The sequence below is a fragment of the Episyrphus balteatus genome, chromosome 1 (assembly GCF_945859705.1).
Source record: "Episyrphus balteatus chromosome 1, idEpiBalt1.1, whole genome shotgun sequence".
NCBI lineage: Eukaryota > Metazoa > Arthropoda > Insecta > Diptera > Syrphidae > Episyrphus > Episyrphus balteatus.
Window position 1 is genome coordinate 130,273,240 of NC_079134.1, and position 22,831 is coordinate 130,296,070.

General features: G+C 30.6%; 1 protein-coding gene across 5 annotated transcripts in view; it reads left to right on the forward strand.

Moving 5' to 3' along the window:
• Window positions 1–6,489, forward strand: part of LOC129907418 (potassium voltage-gated channel subfamily H member 8) — a 153,474-nt gene extending 146,985 nt beyond the window's left edge. For 2 of the 5 annotated variants that reach the window (XM_055983619.1, XM_055983620.1), the window contains exons 14-16: window positions 787–940; window positions 1,098–1,222; window positions 4,797–6,489. In XM_055983619.1, the coding sequence (XP_055839594.1) occupies window positions 787–940; window positions 1,098–1,222; window positions 4,797–6,356 (1,839 nt within the window). In that variant the 3' untranslated portion in view covers window positions 6,357–6,489. The remainder of the gene's footprint in view (window positions 1–786; window positions 941–1,097; window positions 1,223–4,796) is intronic. The other 3 variants (XM_055983622.1, XM_055983623.1, XM_055983621.1) reach the window with 2 other exon arrangements.
• Window positions 6,490–22,831: the final 16,342 nt, after the last annotated feature.

The window sequence follows — 22,831 nt, forward strand, 5'->3', positions numbered from 1 at the left end:
TTTTTTACTCAAGTCAGTTAATTTAAAATTATCAGTATCAGTATAATAATTTTTTTTTTAAGTGGAGTGAATTTAAAACACCTAACAAAAATATAAAGTTCGGTGCTCAGCTCTTTCGTTTAAAATAGACAAGATAACAGAAGTAAAAAGCGCTTATTTATTTACATAGTTCATCTAGAAAATTGTATCAGTTAACTCAAAAGATGGATATAAATCATACCATCGAACAAAGAGACAATATTTTATGCCGCACTTCACGAATATCGTCTTTAACCGGTCTCCTTTCGTTATCACTTTAATTTTGTATTAAAAACTTCACAATGACATTGCATCAGTTTTGCTAACTTTGAATGTTCTCTTATCTTCGTACCGAGTGTAGTGGGTAGAATAACTAATCCGTGTAAAATTTTCAAATTCTAATAAAAAACTTATTCGCCATATTTTATTGAAAAATTCTTTTAACTTTTTCAAGCAAGTGATTCCCTTATTTCGTATTATTTCTGAGTTTTTCCTGTAATACTTTCATCAAAATATTTCGCCCTTACCTTTATAAAACCTTGAAAATAAGGTTTTTGATTTCTTCGTCGAATTATTTCAACTTTTAACACTGAACACTCTAAGGAAAGTTTTCGATTGTAATACCTTCACCTCTGGTAAAATTTCAGCTATGATTTCCAAAATTATATAAAAATATAAATAATTCCATATACTTTAATTTGAGTCTAATAATTTAGTTATGAAAGTTTATGGTTTTATTTCAAACTTATTTTTTTTTTTCTATTCAAGGGCTGTTTGAAACTTCTTTCGTTGCATATAAAAACGAATTTCTGTGCACCTGGTGAATTTCTTATCCACCGAGGAGATGCATTAAATTATATTTATTATTTGTGCAATGGCTCAATGGAAGTTATCAAGGACGAAATGGTTGTGGCTATACTTGGTGAGATGAAATTTTTATTTTTTTTTTCTTAATATTCAAAGAAAATAAAAAAACAAAAAAAAAATAATTGTATTTTGTGGCAGTAGGTACCTACTGCATAAATTGTTTTTGTTTTGTTTCGTTTTAATTAATTTTTTACCCTTTTTGCACTCTCAAGGTAAGGGCGATCTTGTTGGATGTGACATAAACGTTCATCTGGTAGCAACATCAAATGGACAGATGACAGCTACGACAAACAGTGCGGGTCAGGACATTGTGGTACGAAGCAGTAGTGATGTGAAGGTAAATTTTCATTTTTAATTGATTTTTAAAAAAATATGTTATACCTTTAAGTCAAAAGGACAGTGTGCTTAATTACTATAGCACAAAATTATAAGATTATTATTAATGTGTTTATTATGATGGTTAACATAATTCCAGATACTCTTTTTACTCTTCAGATTCTTTAGTAAGAACTTGAAAAATTGAGAGTTCTTAATTGTGTGTATTACTGAAAATTGATGAATTTTATTTTTATTGGATGAAATCAATTTTTTTTTTTTTAATTTTAAACTTTTTCCCTTTGTGAAAATCCCACGATCTACTGTTGATTAATTTTTGTTTTAATTGGATCAGATATAAAAGCACTTGATTTCAAAAATATTGATTCCAACCAGCAATTCAGACTGCTTGCCATGAGGATGTTCTCGAAGCAAATAAAGGACTTTTTTTTTAACTTTCATAACTTTAGGATTTCGGTTTCCTATAGATACGCTACATATGTATTATATTAAATAAATACATACAAATATACTTTACCTTTCTTTATTGAATTGAATGATTCCATTCATTTATAGTTTGTTGGCTTATATTTTTTTTTATTCATGGGCACTTACATTTATGTGAGTAGATTCTTACATATGTAAAGATATTTCAAATCCTTTTTAATACGTAACAAGCCAATTAATATCGCTGTGGGCTGTTAAACAAAGGTCTCTTTGTGAATAAAAAATATGAACGATAGATATATCATACACTGAGGGAAAAAATAAATTGAAGTTGAAACGTCGTTGTTTCAAAATTGAACTACTTTGATTTATGTGACTTTAAGATACGAAACCATCAAAAATTAACCTATTTTCCACGTTGATTTTAAAATGTTCATCTTCAACGCAAAATCATTCCGAATATTAGTTAAATCAATGTAGATAGTTTGGCTTTTTTATAAATTGTATTTTATATTAATTTCCAACATCTTAAGTTGACATAAGATGATTTGCCTTTTCACACTCTTTCGGAATTTTTTAAAAATATTTTATCTTATGTCAACTTAAAGATGACTTTTTGTTTCTGCTTGCACGCGCGAAAATATCTTAAGTCAACATAAGATAATTTAAGATTTCACAATATTAAAAAAAAAAGTCTTAACCCAATATAATCTTTAGTCTACTTAGGGTTTTGAATATGTGTCTTTTAAACATAAGATGTTTTTGTGCATGGGACCAATTGCAGATTTTACTGTCTCTTCGAAAAAAAACACCCTTTCACCAAAATTTTTTTTATGAAAACTCTTTATTCTTGCTTTCTATCCCAATATCAATGTTTTAACCAAATTTCATTAGGGTGACCCATCATTTTTGTTTTCACTTACAAAAAAAAACACCCTTTTAACCATGATATTTTTATAAACACTTTAGATTCTTGTTTCTTATCTTAAAAGTAACATAATTGCTAAATTTCAATTGGGTACCACTAATATTACTCTAGTATTACACACTTTTTCAAATATACCCATATTTTCTTTACTTCTAAAAAAACACCCTTTAACATAAAAAAAAATTATAGACTTACATTATTCGTAGTTCCCAGGGGAAAGACAACATTTTTAATGAATTTCGTAAGGGTACCATTTATGCCATTGATTTTATCGGACTTATCGCGGATTTTTCCCTATTTCCCAAAAAACACCCTTTAACCTAAAATATTTGTATAGACTGTTCGGGTTCTTGGTTTCTGTTATAAATGAAAGATTTTTAACAGTTTTCATTGATGTAACAATTTTTTCCTAGTTTTTGTGGTACTAATTCCGAATTTCATCATTTCTTAAAAAAAAAACACCCTTTCACTCAATATAATTTTGTACACTTTATAGATTCTTAATTCTTATACCAACCAAAACATTTACACCAAGTTTTAAAAATTAATAAAATTCAAGTCAGCTGTTATGATACCTTCCTCACACACAACTTAACCCATCAAAAAAACACCCTATCACCAAAAATAATTTTAAGAACTTTATGAATCCTTTGTCCCTGCTTTATCTTAAACCTTCATCCCAAATTTTATCAGTGTAGCATGTTTTTCACATGGGCTTCGGTTATATTTTACTTGTTGAAGTCAAAAAATAAGCACCCTTGTTTTTAGTCGGCAATAACTTTTCTTAGAGCAATCGTTTTGACTTTATTTTTATGTCATTAGATTCAGCATCAAAAAATACCTCGAAACCATGTGTCATATGATGATATACGGCAAACAATTTTTTTTCAGTATATTTTTGACCTTCACCCCCTCCCAATTGTTCGCGAAAAAACACCCTTCCACCCAACTTTTTTTTATAGACTTTTTTTTGTACTTGGTTCTTATCCCAAAAGCAAACTTTTTGCAAAGTTTCATGCGTGTAACAATTTTTTTTTTATTTCTTGATTTTATGTACTATTTTACCTGTACTATAGGTATTGTAGAAAATATTATTATGAGATGAGAAAAGCTGTATCAAGTGATATTTAGACCAGAATAATGCGAGAGCTTTCGACAACTTTTGAGGTTTACATCAATTTCAAAAACCATTTCTATTGGAGTATTCAGTATAAATATAAGGATCAGTGAAAATGTTGAAAGCTGGACAAGTTAGATAACGATGCCTAGTATTGTTTCGCAATATCGGATGCATTCAAAAAATGTTTAAAATATACAATATTTTAAAACTTCACTTTCATATTTTGAAACGAACAATTAAATTTTTGTATATTTCGAATTTTAAGATTTCTCTTTTCGGCTGTTTTGGTCGCAATAATTTATTAATGAAAGATCCCAACAAAAATTATCCCTTCTATAAAGCTTTACAGAAGCTACATTAACACCTGTAAAGCTTTATAGGAGCAAATTTGTTAGTCGGGATAATCATTATAAGCAAAATTCAATTTTGTCTCATTCTGGTTTCATCACTTCTAGTCACTTAAATAGAATAGTTTTATTAAAACCAGTCCAGAATTTTAACATGATGCTCCTTTTATAGAAAACAAATTTTGAATACAGTTTTTTTTCAAGTTCTCTTTCATTTAATTTGTTTGCCTTTTTAACTATAAGGGACCAAAAATAATTATCCGTTTTTTATCAGCAAAAAGGAAACAAAAAAGCCACCTGGAGCTTATTTTATTTTTAATAGATGTCATCTAACAGTTGAGTTATATATAAACCTAATTAAATTCATTAACAAAATCAACTGGAATCTGAAAACAAAAGTTGTCAAGCCAACCCTAGACTAAACAACGACTCTCATCCTTTTTGGGATAAATTTAAAAAGGATTAAAATCAAAATGACTTTCATCAAAAAGCTTATTTTTTCATAAAACACAACTTCTCATTCCCTTTATATTATGAAAACAACGCAATCAGTTATCTTAATTAACCTGAAAAAGTCAGTAAATCATGCAGACTATATTTTTTTTTATTCTTTTCAAGCTAACAAATTTTCATGGAATGAAAATTCATACACATCACTGTTTTTTTTTTACAAATGTCCTTTCTCTCATCCTTCGCTTATAATAAATTAAACCTCCTTCTTTTTTTTTTAATTTTCTTTTTTTTTTCTTTTCAGGCACTTACCTATTGTGACTTGAAGTGCGTCCATATGGGTGGCCTAGTTGAAGTCCTTCGTTTATATCCCGAATACCAACAGCAATTTGCAAATGACATCCAGCATGACCTGACTTTTAATTTACGAGAAGGCTACGAGTGCCAGGACTCCGACATAGGTCCTTCCTTTCCACTACCATCAATCAGCGAGGATGATGAAAATCAGCCAGATAGTGATGCTGCTGTCGTCGCATCACCACATCATGGTAGTTCATCAACACCCTCACCCCTGCCAATGAGGTCGCCGCTACTTGTTGGAGCTGGCGGAAGTCCGCGAAGTATGAAATTTTTACCTCGCGGACGTTCGCTGGCTGGTCTTCGAGAACGTGTCGAACGTCAAAGGTCAGTTACCATCCATTCACCTGGAGCTGAATTTGGTTCGTTAGAAGGTTTGAATCTCGAACCAATCCAAAGTGAAACCGATAATCCCGCCAACAAGCGATCAATTGAAAAACTCGACTGCCAAGTTAGCACTCTGCATGACGATGTTGCCCTTCTCAGTCTAGAAGTCCGAAATGCGATACATGCTCTGCAAGAAATGACCAACTCTCGGATGGCTTCCAGAGCTGACTTAGCGGTGGGTAATTTCCTCCCTGCCCGTTCCATTCCCAACATCTCTGATAACATCCTGATTCCCCAGATTGTTGGCGAAGCATCTCTAGTCCGCAGCTCATCTCATCCCGCTGAGATGTGGCATTGCGAAGTCGAAGAGGTACAACCGCCATCCAATACAAGTGATTCGCTGCCAAAAATCACCCGCGCAACACAAACCGACACCGTTAAGATTGACTTTCAAACTTTTGAAAAGTTTGTCATTGCCAATCCACGTCTGGTGCTGGGACTCCTAGGCTTGGAGGCGACAATAAAGACTGAAATTGAAATGATCCAACAACAGCAAATGATGCAAGTTTCCCCATTGAATACCATCGAAGAAGTCAATTCTCCCGAGGGCGGACCCAGTTCTGAGTATCTCCTCGAAGAAACTGCTGAGCGTACAAATCCGCTTTGGAGCTCTGACAATTATAGGGACGTTGAGAACTGTCGTTCCACCGAAGCTCTGCTGGAGGAGAGTCTCTCTCAAGAAGATATACCGACAATCAGTCAAGAAATCGAAGTCACATCGGTGTCTATTGTTAAGGAAGGTAAATCGAAGACGTCTCGAAGGAACTCGGGAAGTAGTAGTAGCAATAATTCCATATCGTCGGCGTCTTCCATTCCGGCTGTTGTGGTGCCATCGACGGCTGGTCAAAATGGACCGATTCGAAGACCGTCGTGGAAAGGTTCGAAGAAAGACTACGAAAGGCTTAATGAGAATTGTTGTGATGATAATTACGGTAGTGATGAGAAACTGTCGAAGAAGAATGGTAGTCGATCGAATTCCTCAGACATGGGGAGTAAAAAGAGGAATAGCTTGAATGTGGCCCGAGTTCCGACAAACTATCGATTTTCAGCTGGTGATGCTGATAAACTTGAAAAGGGTCTGAAAGGTTTGCCATCGACAAGGTCTCTTAGGGACAGTTGAACTTTTAAAGTAAACAATTGTAATGGTTATGAAAGATTTTAGGATTTAGACATTCCGGGTTTACAAAAAAGAAAAAGAAAAAAAAAAAAAAAACTGAACATCTTTATAGCAAAGCTTAGAAAGATAATGCTTTTGTTTGGTTTGTTCACCTTCTTAGACAAAAAATCCTACCGTTTTACATTTTGTAAATAAATAAAAAAATTCTTAGAAATAATCATAAAGTTCTAAATAGGTATACTTAAAAAGTATTTTTGACAAAAATTAAAAAAAAAAAAAATGTAAATATTTGTTTATTTGTAAAAAAAAAAGACTTTTGGTATGTTTTCTGTATAGATATTTTAGCCTAGCTAAGTAGAAAATCATGTATCTGTATTTTTTTGTTTGTATTCAATAAATGTTTTAGAACTAAGATTTTAAAATAAAATTAAGAAATAAAAAAGTATTTAAGCAATTAGTCTTACAGCAAAAAAATCATTTAGAAATACATGTTTGATCATGGTGAATAAAATTGAAGAAAAAAATAGGTTTAAAACTTAAACTTATTAGAGAAATACTTTTTGTCTTACATTTTTGTTTCTATGAAAGAGGTGGAGTATCTTTTTGTTATGTTTTAATGATGACAGAAAGAAACGAATTTAAAAATTGTACTAAAAAGTAAGTATGTACATTGTACAGTTGCTGGAAGATGGTTTTGAATTTTAGAAAAAAAAAAAATATATATATATATATTGGTTGCAAATAACTAAGCAACCAGACCTCAAGGATACTTTTCGAATTCGTTCATGAATAAAGCTCAGAAAGACCTTTCATTTCATGTTGCACTTCATGGATTTGGAGGAAATTTTTTTAAATCCATTTTTTTCTGTAGGGGATTTTTTCGAAAATCCCAAAAAATTAGATCTATAATTTTTGTACCTTAATGTATATCAAAATTTTGGATAGTTTTCAAAAATCTTATCAGAATGCAAAGGCCTATTCACTGTAATCTCATATCTGTTAACCAAAACTTGTTTCGGGACTTTGATCCGAAAATATCTGCTTCCGAATTAAAAAAAAAAAATATTTCGATTTCAAAAATTAGACAACCCGAACTCCTACAAAGTTTTGGTTTTCAGTTATGAATAGAGTCTAAAGAGTGCTTTCTTTTGATGTCTTATTCGATGGATTTGGAGAAAATTTTTGAAAATTCCGAATTTTTAGACAAGGGGTACCCCTTGGATAATTTTCGAAAATCTTAAGAAAATAAATTTTTAATTTTTTTAGCTGAATGCATAGGCCTGTTCATTGTGATCTCATATCTGTTAACCAAAACTTGTTTCGGGACTTTGATCCGAAAATATCTGCTTCCGAATTAAAAAAAATATTTCGATTTCAAATAATTCAACAACCCAAACCAAAAATATTTCGATTTAAAATAATTCAACAACCCGAACTCCTACAAAGTTTTGGTTTTCAGTTATGAATAGAGTCTAAAGAGTCCTTTCTTTTGATGTCTTATTCGATGGATTTGGAGAAAATTTTTGAAAATTCCGAATTTTTAGACAAGGGGTACCCCTTGGATAATTTTCGAAAATCTTAAGAAAATAAATTTTGAATTTTTTTAGCTGAATGCATAGGCCTGTTCATTGTGATCTCATATCTGTTAACCAAAACTTGTTTCGGGACTTTGATCCGAAAATATCTGCTTCCGAATTAAAAAAAATATTTCGATTTCAAATAATTCAACAACCCAAACCAAAAATATTTCGATTTAAAATAATTCAACAACCCGAACTCCTTCAAAGTTTTGGTTCTCAGTTATGAATAGAGTCTAAAGAGTCCTTTCTTTTGATGTCTTATTCGATGAATTTGCAGGAAAATTTTTGAAAATTCCGAATTTTTAGACAAGGGTACCCCTTGGATAATTTTCGAAAATCTTAAGAAAATAAATTTTGAATTTTTTTAGCTGAATGCATTGGCCTGTTCATTGTGATCTCATATCTGTTAACCAAAACTTGTTTCGGGACTTTGATCCGAAAATATCTGCTTCCGAATGAAAAAAAAACATTTCGGTTTCAAATAATTGAACAACCCGAACTCCTACAAAGTTTTGGTTTTCAGTTATGAATAGAGTCTAAAGAGTTCTTTCTTTTGATGTCTTATTCGATGGATTTGGAGAAAATTTTTGAAAATTCCGAATTTTTAGACAAGGGGTACCCCTTGGATAATTTTCGAAAATCTTAAGAAAATAAATTTTGAATTTTTTTAGCTGAATGCATAGGCCTGTTCATTGTGATCTCATATCTGTTAACCAAAACTTGTTTCGGGACTTTGATCCGAAAATATCTGCTTCCGAATGAAAAAAAAAACATTTCGATTTAAAATAATTCAACAACCCGAACTCCTACAAAGTTTTGGTTTTCAGTTATGAATAGAGTCTAAAGAGTCCTTTCTTTTGATGTCTTATTCGATGGATTTGGAGAAAATTTTTGAAAATTCCGAATTTTTAGACAAGGGGTACCCCTTGGATAATTTTCGAAAATCTTAAGAAAATAAATTTTGAATTTTTTTAGCTGAATGCATAGGCCTGTTCATTGTGATCTCATATCTGTTAACCAAAACTTGTTTCGGGACTTTGATCCGAAAATATCTGCATCCGAATTAAAAAAAAAATATTTCGATTTAAAATAATTCAACAACCCGAACTCCTACAAAGTTTTGGTTTTCAGTTATGAATAGAGTCTAAAGAGTCCTTTCTTTTGATGTCTTATTCGATGGATTTGGAGAAAATTTTTGAAAATTCCGAATTTTTAGACAAGGGGTACCCCTTGGATAATTTTCGAAAATCTTAAGAAAATAAATTTTTAATTTTTTTAGCTGAATGCATAGGCCTGTTCATTGTGATCTCATATCTGTTAACCAAAACTTGTTTCGGGACTTTGATCCGAAAATATCTGCTTCCGAATGAAAAAAAAAAATATTTCGTTTGCTATTAATTCAACAACCCGAACTCCTACAAAGTTTTGGTTTTCAGTTATGAATAGAGTCTAAAGAGTCCTTTCTTTTGATGTCTTATTCGATGAATTTGAAGAAAATTTTCGAAAATTCCGAATTTTTAGACAAGGGGTACCCCTTGGATAATTTTCGAAAATCTTAAGAAAATAAATTTTGAATTTTTTTAGCTGAATGCATAGGCCTGTTCATTGTGATCTCATATCTGTTAACCAAAACTTGTTTCGGGACTTTGATCCGAAAATATCTGCATCCGAATTAAAAAAAAAATATTTCGATTTAAAATAATTCAACAACCCGAACTCCTACAAAGTTTTGGTTTTCAGTTATGAATAGAGTCTAAAGAGTCCTTTCTTTTGATGTCTTATTCGATGGATTTGGAGAAAATTTTTGAAAATTCCGAATTTTTAGACAAGGGGTACCCCTTGGATAATTTTCGAAAATCTTAAGAAAATAAATTTTTAATTTTTTTAGCTGAATGCATAGGCCTGTTCATTGTGATCTCATATCTGTTAACCAAAACTTGTTTCGGGACTTTGATCCGAAAATATCTGCTTCCGAATTAAAAAAAATATTTCGATTTCAAATAATTCAACAACCCAAACCAAAAATATTTCGATTTAAAATAATTCAACAACCCGAACTCCTTCAAAGTTTTGGTTCTCAGTTATGAATAGAGTCTAAAGAGTCCTTTCTTTTGATGTCTTATTCGATGGATTTGGAGAAAATTTTTGAAAATTCCGAATTTTTAGACAAGGGGTACCCCTTGGATAATTTTCGAAAATCTTAAGAAAATAAATTTTGAATTTTTTTAGCTGAATGCATAGGCCTGTTCATTGTGATCTCATATCTGTTAACCAAAACTTGTTTCGGGACTTTGATCCGAAAATATCTGCTTCCGAATGAAAAAAAAAAATATTTCGTTTGCTAATAATTCAACAACCCGAACTCCTACAAAGTTTTGGTTTTCAGTTATGAATAGAGTCTAAGGAGTCCTTTCTTTTGATGTCTTATTCGATGAATTTGCAGGAAAATTTTTGAAAATTCCGAATTTTTAGACAAGGGGTACCCCTTGGATAATTTTCGAAAATCTTAAGAAAATAAATTTTGAATTTTTTTTAGCTGAATGCATTGGCCTGTTCATTGTGATCTCATATCTGTTAACCAAAACTTGTTTCGGGACTTTGATCCGAAAATATCTGCTTCCGAATGAAAAAAAAACATTTCGATTTCAAATAATTCAACAACCCGAACTCCTACAAAGTTTTGGTTTTCAGTTATGAATAGAGTCTAAAGAGTCCTTTCTTTTGATGTCTTATTCGATGGATTTGGAGAAAATTTTTGAAAATTCCGAATTTTTAGACAAGGGGTACCCCTTGGATAATTTTCGAAAATCTTAAGAAAATAAATTTTTAATTTTTTTAGCTGAATGCATAGGCCTGTTCATTGTGATCTCATATCTGTTAACCAAAACTTGTTTCGGGACTTTGATCCGTAAATATCTGCTTCCGAATGAAAAAAAAAAATATTTCGTTTGCTATTAATTCAACAACCCGAACTCCTACAAAGTTTTGGTTTTCAGTTATGAATAGAGTCCTTTCTTTTGATGTCTAATTCGATGAATTTGGAGAAAATTTTCGAAAATTCCGAATTTTTAGACAAGGGGTACCCCTTGGATAATTTTCGAAAATCTTAAGAAAATAAATTTTGAATTTTTTTTAGCTGAATGCATTGGCCTGTTCATTGTGATCTCATATCTGTTAACCAAAACTTGTTTCGGGACTTTGATCCGAAAATATCTGCTTCCGAATGAAAAAAAAACATTTCGATTTCAAATAATTCAACAACCCGAACTCCTACAAAGTTTTGGTTTTCAGTTATGAATAGAGTCTAAAGAGTCCTTTCTTTTGATGTCTTATTCGATGGATTTGGAGAAAATTTTTGAAAATTCCGAATTTTTAGACAAGGGGTACCCCTTGGATAATTTTCGAAAATCTTAAGAAAATAAATTTTTAATTTTTTTAGCTGAATGCATAGGCCTGTTCATTGTGATCTCATATCTGTTAACCAAAACTTGTTTCGGGACTTTGATCCGTAAATATCTGCTTCCGAATGAAAAAAAAAAATATTTCGTTTGCTATTAATTCAACAACCCGAACTCCTACAAAGTTTTGGTTTTCAGTTATGAATAGAGTCCTTTCTTTTGATGTCTAATTCGATGAATTTGGAGAAAATTTTCGAAAATTCCGAATTTTTAGACAAGGGGTACCCCTTGGATAATTTTCGAAAATCTTAAGAAAATAAATTTTGAATTTTTTTAGCTGAATGCATAGGCCTGTTCATTGTGATCTCATATCTGTTAACCAAAACTTGTTTCGGGACTTTGATCCGAAAATATCTGCATCCGAATTAAAAAAAAAATATTTCGATTTAAAATAATTCAACAACCCGAACTCCTACAAAGTTTTGGTTTTCAGTTATGAATAGAGTCTAAAGAGTCCTTTCTTTTGATGTCTTATTCGATGGATTTGGAGAAAATTTTTGAAAATTCCGAATTTTTAGACAAGGGGTACCCCTTGGATAATTTTCGAAAATCTTAAGAAAATAAATTTTGAATTTTTTTAGCTGAATGCATAGGCCTGTTCATTGTGATCTCATATCTGTTAACCAAAACTTGTTTCGGGACTTTGATCCGAAAATATCTGCTTCCGAATTAAAAAAAATATTGCGATTTCAAATAATTCAACAACCCAAACCAAAAATATTTCGATTTAAAATAATTCAACAACCCGAACTCCTACAAAGTTTTGGTTTTCAGTTATGAATAGAGTCTAAAGAGTCCTTTCTTTTGATGTCTTATTCGATGGATTTGGAGAAAATTTTTGAAAATTCCGAATTTTTAGACAAGGGGTACCCCTTGGATAATTTTCGAAAATCTTAAGAAAATAAATTTTGAATTTTTTTAGCTGAATGCATAGGCCTGTTCATTGTGATCTCATATCTGTTAACCAAAACTTGTTTCGGGACTTTGATCCGAAAATATCTGCTTCCGAATGAAAAAAAAAATATTTCGTTTGCTAATAATTCAACAACCCGAACTCCTTCAAAGTTTTGGTTCTCAGTTATGAATAGAGTCTAAAGAGTCCTTTCTTTTGATGTCTTATTCGATGGATTTGGAGAAAATTTTTGAAAATTCCGAATTTTTAGACAAGGGATAATTTGATAATTTTCGAAAATCTTAAGAAAATAAATTTTGAATTTTTTTAGCTGAATGCATAGGCCTGTTCATTGTGATCTCATATCTGTTAACCAAAACTTGTTTCGGGACTTTGATCCGAAAATATCTGCTTCCGAATTAAAAAAAAATATTTCGATTTCAAATAATTCAACAACCCAAACCAAAAATATTTCGATTTAAAATAATTCAACAACCCGAACTCCTACAAAGTTTTGGTTTTCAGTTATGAATAGAGTCTAAAGAGTCCTTTCTTTTGATGTATTACTCGATGGATTTGGAGAAATTTTTTGAAAATTCCGAATTTTTAGACAAGGGGTACCCCTTGGATAATTTTCGAAAATCTTAAGAAAATAAATTTTGAATTTTTTTAGCTGAATGCATAGGCCTGTTCATTGTGATCTCATATCTGTTAACCAAAACTTGTTTCGGGACTTTCATCCGAAAATATCTGCTTCCGAATTAAAAAAAAAAATATTTCGATTTCAAATAATTCAACAACCCAAACTCCTACAAAGTTTTGGTTTTCAGTTATGAATAGAGTCTAAAGAGTCCTTTCTTTTGATGTCTTATTCGATGGATTTGGAGAAAATTTTTGAAAATTCCGAATTTTTAGACAAGGGGTACCCCTTGGATAATTTTCGAAAATCTTAAGAAAATAAATTTTGAATTTTTTTAGCTGAATGCATAGGCCTGTTCATTGTGATCTCATATCTGTTAACCAAAACTTGTTTCGGGACTTTGATCCGAAAATATCTGCTTCCGAATGAAAAAAAAAATATTTCGTTTGCTATTAATTCAACAACCCGAACTCCTACAAAGTTTTGGTTTTCAGTTATGAATAGAGTCTAAAGAGTCCTTTCTTTTGATGTCTTATTCGATGAATTTGGAGAAAATTTTTGAAAATTCCGAATTTTTAGACAAGGGGTACCCCTTGGATAATTTTCGAAAATCTTAAGAAAATAAATTTTGAATTTTTTTAGCTGAATGCATAGGCCTGTTCATTGTGATCTTATATCTGTTAACCAAAACTTGTTTCGGGACTTTGATCCGAAAATATCTGCTTCCGAATGAAAAAAAAAATATTTCGTTTGCTATTAATTCAACAACCCGAACTCCTACAAAGTTTTGGTTTTCAGTTATGAATAGAGTCTAAAGAGTCCTTTCTTTTGATGTCTTATTCGATGGATTTGGAGAAAATTTTTGAATATTCCGAATTTTTAGACAAGGGGTACCCCTTGGATAATTTTCGAAAATCTTAAAAATAAATTTTGAATTTTTTTAGCTGAATGCATAGGCCTGTTCATTGTGATCTCATATCTGTTAACCAAAACTTGTTTCGGGACTTTGATCCGAAAATATCTGCTTCCGAATTAAAAAAAAATATTTCGATTTCAAATAATTCAACAACCCAAACCAAAAATATTTCGATTTAAAATAATTCAACAACCCGAACTCCTACAAAGTTTTGGTTTTCAGTTATGAATAGAGTATAAAGAGTCCTTTCTTTTGATGTCTTATTCGATGGATTTGGAGAAAATTTTTGAAAATTCCGAATTTTTAGACAAGGGGTACCCCTTGGATAATTTTCGAAAATCTTAAGAAAATAAATTTTGAATTTTTTTAGCTGAATGCATAGGCCTGTTCATTGTGATCTCATATCTGTTAACCAAAACTTGTTTCGGGACTTTGATCCGAAAATATCTGCTTCCGAATGAAAAAAAAAAAATTTTCGTTTGCTAATAATTCAACAACCCGAACTCCTACAAACTTTTGGTTTTCAGTTATGAATAGAGTCTAAGGAGTATTTTCTTTTGATGTCTTATTCTATGAATTTGGAGAAAATTTTCGAAAATTCCGAATTTTTAGACAAGGGGTACCCCTTGGATAATTTTCGAAAATCTTAAGAAAATAAATTTTGAATTTTTTTAGCTGAATGCATAGGCCTGTTCATTGTGATCTCATATCTGTTAACCAAAACTTGTTTCGGGACTTTGATCCGAAAATATCTGCTTCCGAATTAAAAAAAAAAATATTTCGATTTCAAATAATTCAACAACCCAAACTCCTACAAAGTTTTGGTTTTCAGTTATGAATAGAGTCTAAAGAGTCCTTTCTTTTGATGTCTTATTCGATGGATTTGGAGAAAATTTTTGAAAAATCCGAATTTTTAGACAAGGGGTACCCCTTGGATAATTTTCGAAAATCTTAAGAAAATAAATTTTGAATTTTTTTAGCTGAATGCATAGGCCTGTTCATTGTCATCTCATATCTGGTAACCAAAACTTGTTTTGGGACTTTGATCCGAAAATATCTGCTTCCGAATGAAAAAAAAACATTTCGATTTCAAATAATTCAACAACCCGAACTCCTACAAAGTTTTGGTTTTCAGTTATGAATAGAGTCTAAAGAGTCCTTTCTTTTGATGTCTTATTCGATGGATTTGGAGAAAATTTTCGAAAATTCCGAATTTTTAGACAAGGGACTTTGATCCGAAAATATCTGCTTCGGAATTAAAAAAAAATATTTCGATTTCAAATAATTCAACAACCCAAATCAAAAATATTTCGATTTAAAATAATTCAACAACCCGAACTCCTACAAAGTTTTGGTTTTCAGTTATGAATAGAGTCTAAAGAGTCCTTTCTTTTGATGTCTTATTCGATGGATTTGGAGAAAATTTTCGAAAATTCCGTTGGATAATTTTCGAAAATCTTAAGAAAATAAATTTTGAATTTTTTTAGCTGAATGCATAGGCCTGTTCATTGTGATCTCATATCTGTTAACCAAAACTTGTTTCGGGACTTTGATCCGAAAATATCTGCTTCCGAATTAAAAAAAAATATTTCGATTTCAAATAATTCAACAACCCAAACCAAAAATATTTCGATTTAAAATAATTCAACAACCCGAACTCCTACAAAGTTTTGGTTTTCAGTTATGAATAGAGTCTAAAGAGTCCTTTCTTTTGATGTCTTATTCGATGAATTTGGAGAAAATTTTTGAAAATTCCGAATTTTTAGACAAGGGGTACCCCTTGGATAATTTTCGAAAATCTTAAGAAAATAAATTTTGAATTTTGTTAGCTGAATGCAAAGGCCTGTTCATTGTGATCTCATATCTGTTAACCAAAACTTGTTTCGGGACTTTGATCCGAAAATATCTGCTTCCGAATGAAAAAAAAAATTTTTCGATTTCAAATAATTCAACAACCCGAACTCCTACAAGGTTTTTGTTTTCAGTTATAAATAGAGTCTAAGGAGTGCTTTCTTTTGATGTCTTATTCGATGGATTTGGAGAAAATTTTTGAAAATTCCGAATTTTTAGACAAGGGGTACCCCTTGGATAATTTTCGAAAATCTTAAGAAAATAAATTTTGAATTCTTTAGCTGAATGCATAGGCTTGTTCATTGTGATCTCATATCTGTTAACCAAAACTTGTTTCGGGACTTTGATCCGAAAATATCTGCTTCCGAATTAAAAAAAAATATTTCGATTTCAAATAATTCAACAACCCGAACTCCTACAAAGTTTTGGTTTTCAGTTATGAATAGAGTCTAAAGAGTCCTTTCTTTTGATGTCTAATTCGATGGATTTGGAGAAAATTTTTGAAAATTCCGAATTTTTAGACAAGGGGTACCCCTTGGATAATTTTTGAAAATCTTAAGAAAATAAATTTTGAATTTTTTTAGCTGAATGCATCATTGTGATCTCATATCTGTTAACCAAAACTTGTTTCGGGACTTTGATCCGAAAATATCTGCTTCCGAATTAAAAAAAAAAATATTTCGATTTAAAATAATTCTACAACCCGAACTCCTACAAAGTTTTGGTTTTCAGTTATAAATAAAGTCTAAGGAGTCCTTTCTTTTGATGTCTCATTCGTTGGATTTTTAGAAAATTTTTGAAAATTCCGAATTTTTAGACAAGGGGTACCCCTTGGATAATTTTCGAAAATCTTAAGAAAATAAATTTTGAATTTTTTTAGCTGAATGCATCATTGTGATCTCATATCTGTTAACCAAAACTTGTTTCGGGACTTTGATCCGAAAATATCTGCTTCCGAATTAAAAAAAAAAATATTTCGATTTCAAATAATTCAACAACCCGAACTCCTACAAAGTTTTGGTTTTCAGTTATAAATAAAGTCTAAGGAGTCCTTTCTTTTGATGTCTCATTCGATGGATTTTTAGAAAATTTTTGAAAATTCCGAATTTTTAGACAAGGGGTACCCCTTGGATAATTTTCGAAAATCTTAAGAAAATAAATTTTGAATTTTTTTAGCTGAATGCATCATTGTGATCTCATATCTGTTAACCAAAACTTGTGTTTCGGGACTTTGATCCGAAAATATCTGCTTCCGAATTAAAAAAAAAAATATTTCGATTTCAAATAATTCAACAACCCGAACTCCTACAAAGTTTTGGTTTTCAGTTATAAATAAAGTCTAAGGAGTCCTTTCTTTTGATGTCTTATTCGATGGATTTGGAGAACATTTTTGAAAATTCCGAATTTTTACACAAGGGGTACCCCTTGGATAATTTTCGAAAATCTTAAGAAAATAAATTTTGAATTTTTTTAGCTGAATGCATAGGCCTGTTCATTGTGATCTCATATCTGTTAACCAAAACTTGTTTCGGGACTTTGATCCGAAAATATCTGCTTCCGAATTAAAAAAAAAAATATTTCGATTTCAAATAATTCAACAACCCGAACTCCTACAAAGTTTTGGTTTTCAGTTATAAATAAAGTCTAAGGAGTCCTTTCTTTTGATGTCTCATTCGATGGATTTTTAGAAAATTTTTGAAAATTCCGAATTTTTAGACAAGGGGTACCCCTTGGATAATTTTCGAAAATCTTAAGAAAATAAATTTTGAATTTTTTTAGCTGAATGCATCATTGTGATCTCATATCTGTTAACCAAAACTTGTTTCGGGACTTTGATCCGAAAATATCTGCTTCCGAATTAAAAAAAAAAAATATTTCGATTTCAAATAATTCAACAACCCGAACTCCTACAAACTTTTGGTTTTCAGTTATGAATAGAGTCTAAGTAGTCCTTTCTTTTGATGTCTTATTCGATGGATTTGGAGAACATTTTTGAAAATTCCGAATTTTTACACAAGGGGTACCCCTTGGATAATTTTCGAAAATCTTAAGAAAATAAATTTTGAATTTTTTTAGCTGAATGCATAGGCCTGTTCATTGTGATCTTATATCTGTTAACCAAAACTTGTTTCGGGACTTTGATCCGAAAATATCTGCTTCCGAATTAAAAAAAAAAATATTTCGATTTCAAATAATTCAACAACCCGAACTCCTACAAAGTTTTGGTTTTCAGTTATAAATAAAGTCTAAGGAGTCCTTTCTTTTGATGTCTTATTCGATGGATTTGGAGAACATTTTTGAAAATTCCGAATTTTTACACAAGGGGTACCCCTTGGATAATTTTCGAAAATCTTAAGAAAATAAATTTTGAATTTTTTTAGCTGAATGCATAGGCCTGTTCATTGTGATCTCATATCTGTTAACCAAAACTTGTTTCGGGACTTTGATCCGAAAATATCTGCTTCCGAATTAAAAAAAAAAATATTTCGATTTCAAATAATTCAACAACCCGAACTCCTACAAAGTTTTGGTTTTCAGTTATAAATAAAGTCTAAGGAGTCCTTTCTTTTGATGTCTCATTCGATGGATTTTTAGAAAATTTTTGAAAATTCCGAATTTTTAGACAAGGGGTACCCCTTGGATAATTTTCGAAAATCTTAAGAAAATAAATTTTGAATTTTTTTAGCTGAATGCATCATTGTGATCTCATATCTGTTAACCAAAACTTGTTTCGGGACTTTGATCCGAAAATATCTGCTTCCGAATGAAAAAAAAAAAAATATTTCGATTTCAAATAATTCAACAACCCGAACTCCTACAAGGTTTTTGTTTTCAGTTATGAATAGAGTCTAAGGAGTCCTTTCTTTTGATATCTTATTCGATGGATTTGGAGAAAATTTTTGAAAATTCCGAATTTTTAGACAAGGATTACCCCTTGGATACTTTTCGAAAATCTAAAGAAAATAAATTTTGAATTTTTTTAGCTGAATGCATAGGCCTGTTCATTGTGATCTCATATCTGTTAACCAAAACTTGTTTCGGGACTTTGATCCGAAAATATCTGCTTCCGAATTAAAAAAAAATATTTCGATTTCAAATAATTCAACAACCCAAACCAAAAATATTTCGATTTAAAATAATTCAACAACCCGAACTCCTACAAAGTTTTGGTTTTCAGTTATGAATAGAGTCTAAAGAGCCCTCCTTTTGATGTCTTATTCGATGGATTTGGAGAAAATTTTTGAAAATTCCGAATTTTTAGACAAGGGGTACCCCTTGGATAATTTTCGAAAATCTTAAGAAAATAAATTTTGAATTTTTTTAACTGAATGCATAGGCCTGTTCATTGTGATCTCATATCTGTTAACCAAAACTTGTTTCGGGACTTTGATCCGAAAATATCTGCTTCCGAATTAAAAAAAAAAATATTTCGATTTCAAATAATTCAACAACCCAAACTCCTACAAAGTTTTGGTTTTCAGTTATGAATAGAGTCTAAAGAGTCCTTTCTTTTGATGTCTTATTCGATGGATTTGGAGAAAATTTTTGAAAATTCCGAATTTTTAGACAAGGGGTACTCAAGTAGCACACTGGTGTATAAATTGGTGTAAATTCATTAATTTTGGTGTAAAATTGAGGAAATTGAAAAAATATGGTGTATTTCTCAAAATTAGTGGTATAAAAATTATACCACTGTCTTTTCTGTGAAAAATTTCAACATTTTTTTAAGATTCTGTGCAAAAAATACACCGATATTCAGTTGTTTTTATAATATACCATTAATGGTGCATAAAATTATTCGATTCTGAAATCAACCAAAACGGTATATTTTGTACACTCTCTTTGGTGTAGGAAGCACACCCTGTGGACATAAAATTCACCAGAATGCATAAATGGGAGACGCCATATTTTTCAATGGCCGCCAGTTAAAAAAAGAAGACAGCAATTAATTTTTTTTACTATAATAGTATATTTATTGACCTAATTATCCCGTATTCTTGTTTTTTCCATTCGGTATATTATATTATAAAAGAACTCTTCTAAAAAAATGTAAAAACAACAACAAAATTATAATTTTTGAAAAAACTGATTTTTAAAATCGAACAAAAAAATCATTAATTCAGTGACATTTTTTAAGCGCTTGATTTTTAGAGGGGGTAGTATCTAAAATTAGTAGACAGAATGTGTTTCGATTTTAAATTAGGCAAACAAATTCATATTTAACCATTAGTTTCTTATGGCAATATTATGAAAGTGAATAAAAGTTCATTTTCATTTATTTCATAAGAAATGGTGTGAATTAGAATTCATCAAACTGTTTGAGGTAAAAAATAAACTTTGGTTCAAATTTAAAATTAGAATAATTTAAATTGTGTATTTTATCCATAGATTTATTGTGTATTTTTCAATTTCAAATTGATAATTTTCACCAAAAACGAGATCATTTAATATACCACTAGCGCCTTTTATACACCAAAATCGGTATATTTTTTAACCACCGGAGTTTATTATATACGAGAAAATGGTGTATTTTTTATATTCAAAATGCATATCACGAAAGTGCAAAAAATACACCAAATATTTTGGTGTATTTTAGACTTTTGTGCTACTTGAGTACCCCTTGGATAATTTTCGAAAATCTTAAGAAAATAAATTTTGAATTTTTTTAGCTGAATGCATAGGCCTGTTCATTGTGATCTCATATCTGGTAACCAAAACTTGTTTCGGGACTTTGATCCGAAAATATCTGCTTCCGAATGAAAAAAAAAACATTTCGATTTCAAATAATTCAACAACCCGAACTCCTACAAAGTTTTGGTTTTCAGTTATGAATAGAGTCTAAAGAGTCCTTTCTTTTGATGTCTTATTCGATGGATTTGGAGAAAATTTTTTAAAATTCCGAATTTTTAGACAAGGGGTACCCCTTGGATAATTTTCGAAAATCTTAAGAAAATAAATTTTGAATTTTTTTAGCTGAATGCATAGGCCTGTTCATTGTGATCTCATATCTGTTAACCAAAACTTGTTTCGGGACTTTGATCCGAAAATATCTGCTTCCGAATTAAAAAAAAATATTTCGATTTCAAATAATTCAACAACCCAAACCAAAAATATTTCGATTTAAAATAATTCAACAACCCGAACTCCTACAAAGTTTTGGTTTTCAGTTATGAATAGAGTCTAAAGAGTCCTTTCTTTTGATGTCTTATTCGATGGATTTGGAGAAAATTTTCGAAAATTCCGAATTTTTAGACAAGGGACTTTGATCCGAAAATATCTGCTTCGGAATTAAAAAAAAATATTTCGATTTCAAATAATTCAACAACCCAAATCAAAAATATTTCGATTTAAAATAATTCAACAACCCGAACTCCTACAAAGTTTTGGTCTTCAGTTATGAATAGAGTCTAAAGAGTCCTTTCTTTTGATGTCTTATTCGATGGATTTGGAGAAAATTTTCGAAAATTCCGTTGGATAATTTTCGAAAATCTTAAGAAAATAAATTTTGAATTTTTTTAGCTGAATGCATAGGCCTGTTCACTGTGATCTCATATCTGTTAACCAAAACTCGTTTCGGGACTTTGATCCGAAAATATCTGCTTCCGAATTAAAAAAAAATATTTCGATTTCAAATAATTCAACAACCCAAACCAAAAATATTTCGATTTAAAATAATTCAACAACCCGAACTCCTACAAAGTTTTGGTTTTCAGTTATGAATAGAGTGTTAAGAGTCCTTTCTTTTGATGTCTCATTCGATGGATTTGGAGAAAATTTTTGAAAATTCCGAATTTTTAGACAAGGGGTACCCCTTGGATAATTTTCGAAAATCTTAAGAAAATAAATTTTGAATTTTTTTAGCTGAATGCATAGGCCTGTTCATTGTGATCTCATATCTGTTAACCAAAACTTGTTTCGGGACTTTGATCCGAAAATATCTGCTTCCGAATGAAAAAAAAAAAAATCATGTGTGCAATTCACACGTGGTAGAAGTGAAACCTTAAAAAATCATTTTTCTTGCAAAAATAAAAAAATAGAAAAAATCTACCTATTTTTATTCTATCACCTTCAAATCCATATTTTTTATATGACAACCTATATAAATCTTATATCATCTGAAAGCTTATTGTCTTAGCTCAAAATATATATATCGATCAGGTGTATGAGACATCTAAAAAAAGAGCTAGAATTTTTTTAACTCGATGAAATTTCATCTAAAAAGCAAAAAAAACATTTATTTTTATGTTCTCAAGCTTTAAATCAATTTTTTTGTTTGACAACGTATACAAAATTTTATACCATGTGAAAGCTTATTGTTTCACCTTGTATAATGATGTATAAATCTTATGTCAAAGATGTCTACAAGAGAAGTTAGAATTTTTTAAAGTCAACCATGTCGAATTTCCAGACTGAGATTACGGTACTTCCTACACTGATAGCTGGTCATCGCCAACAGATCTCCACAGGTGTTTTGAGGTATTTTTAAATTTTTTTCAATTTAAAATTGTGTAACTTGTAGAGCACGTAACGTTATGTGTGATATATCAAATAAAAGGTTATGTTAGCAGCATGCGTATTAAAGTTAAATCAAATTTGTATGTGCACTAGATCAAAAGATATAACGTGTGTTCGAAAAGAACATCTTTTTACCGTTATCTCCGAATTTTGAATATGAAATTAATTGAAATTTTGTACAATAATATATTATTTAATTACCTATCTACAGTACAAATTTCATTCATCTATCTATTAAAACAAAAAAGTTATAACAAGTTGAAGTCGTGTCGCGTTTTCGTTTCATTTTGTTTCAAATCACTACGATACTAAAGAAGTTTTCACTTCAAAAAATTTTTCGATTTCAAATAATTCAACAACCCGAACTCCTACAAGGTTTTTGTTTTCAGTTATAAATAGAGTCTAAAGAGTCCTTTCTTTTGATGTCTAATTCGATGGATTTGGAGAAAATTTTTGAAAATTCCGAATTTTTAGACAAGGGGTACCCCTTGGATAATTTTCGAAAATCTAAAGAAAATAAATTTTGAATTTTTTTAGCTGAATGCATAGGCCTGTTCATTGTGATCTCATATCTGTTAACCAAAACTTGTTTCGGGACTTTGATCCGAAAATATCTGCTTCGAAT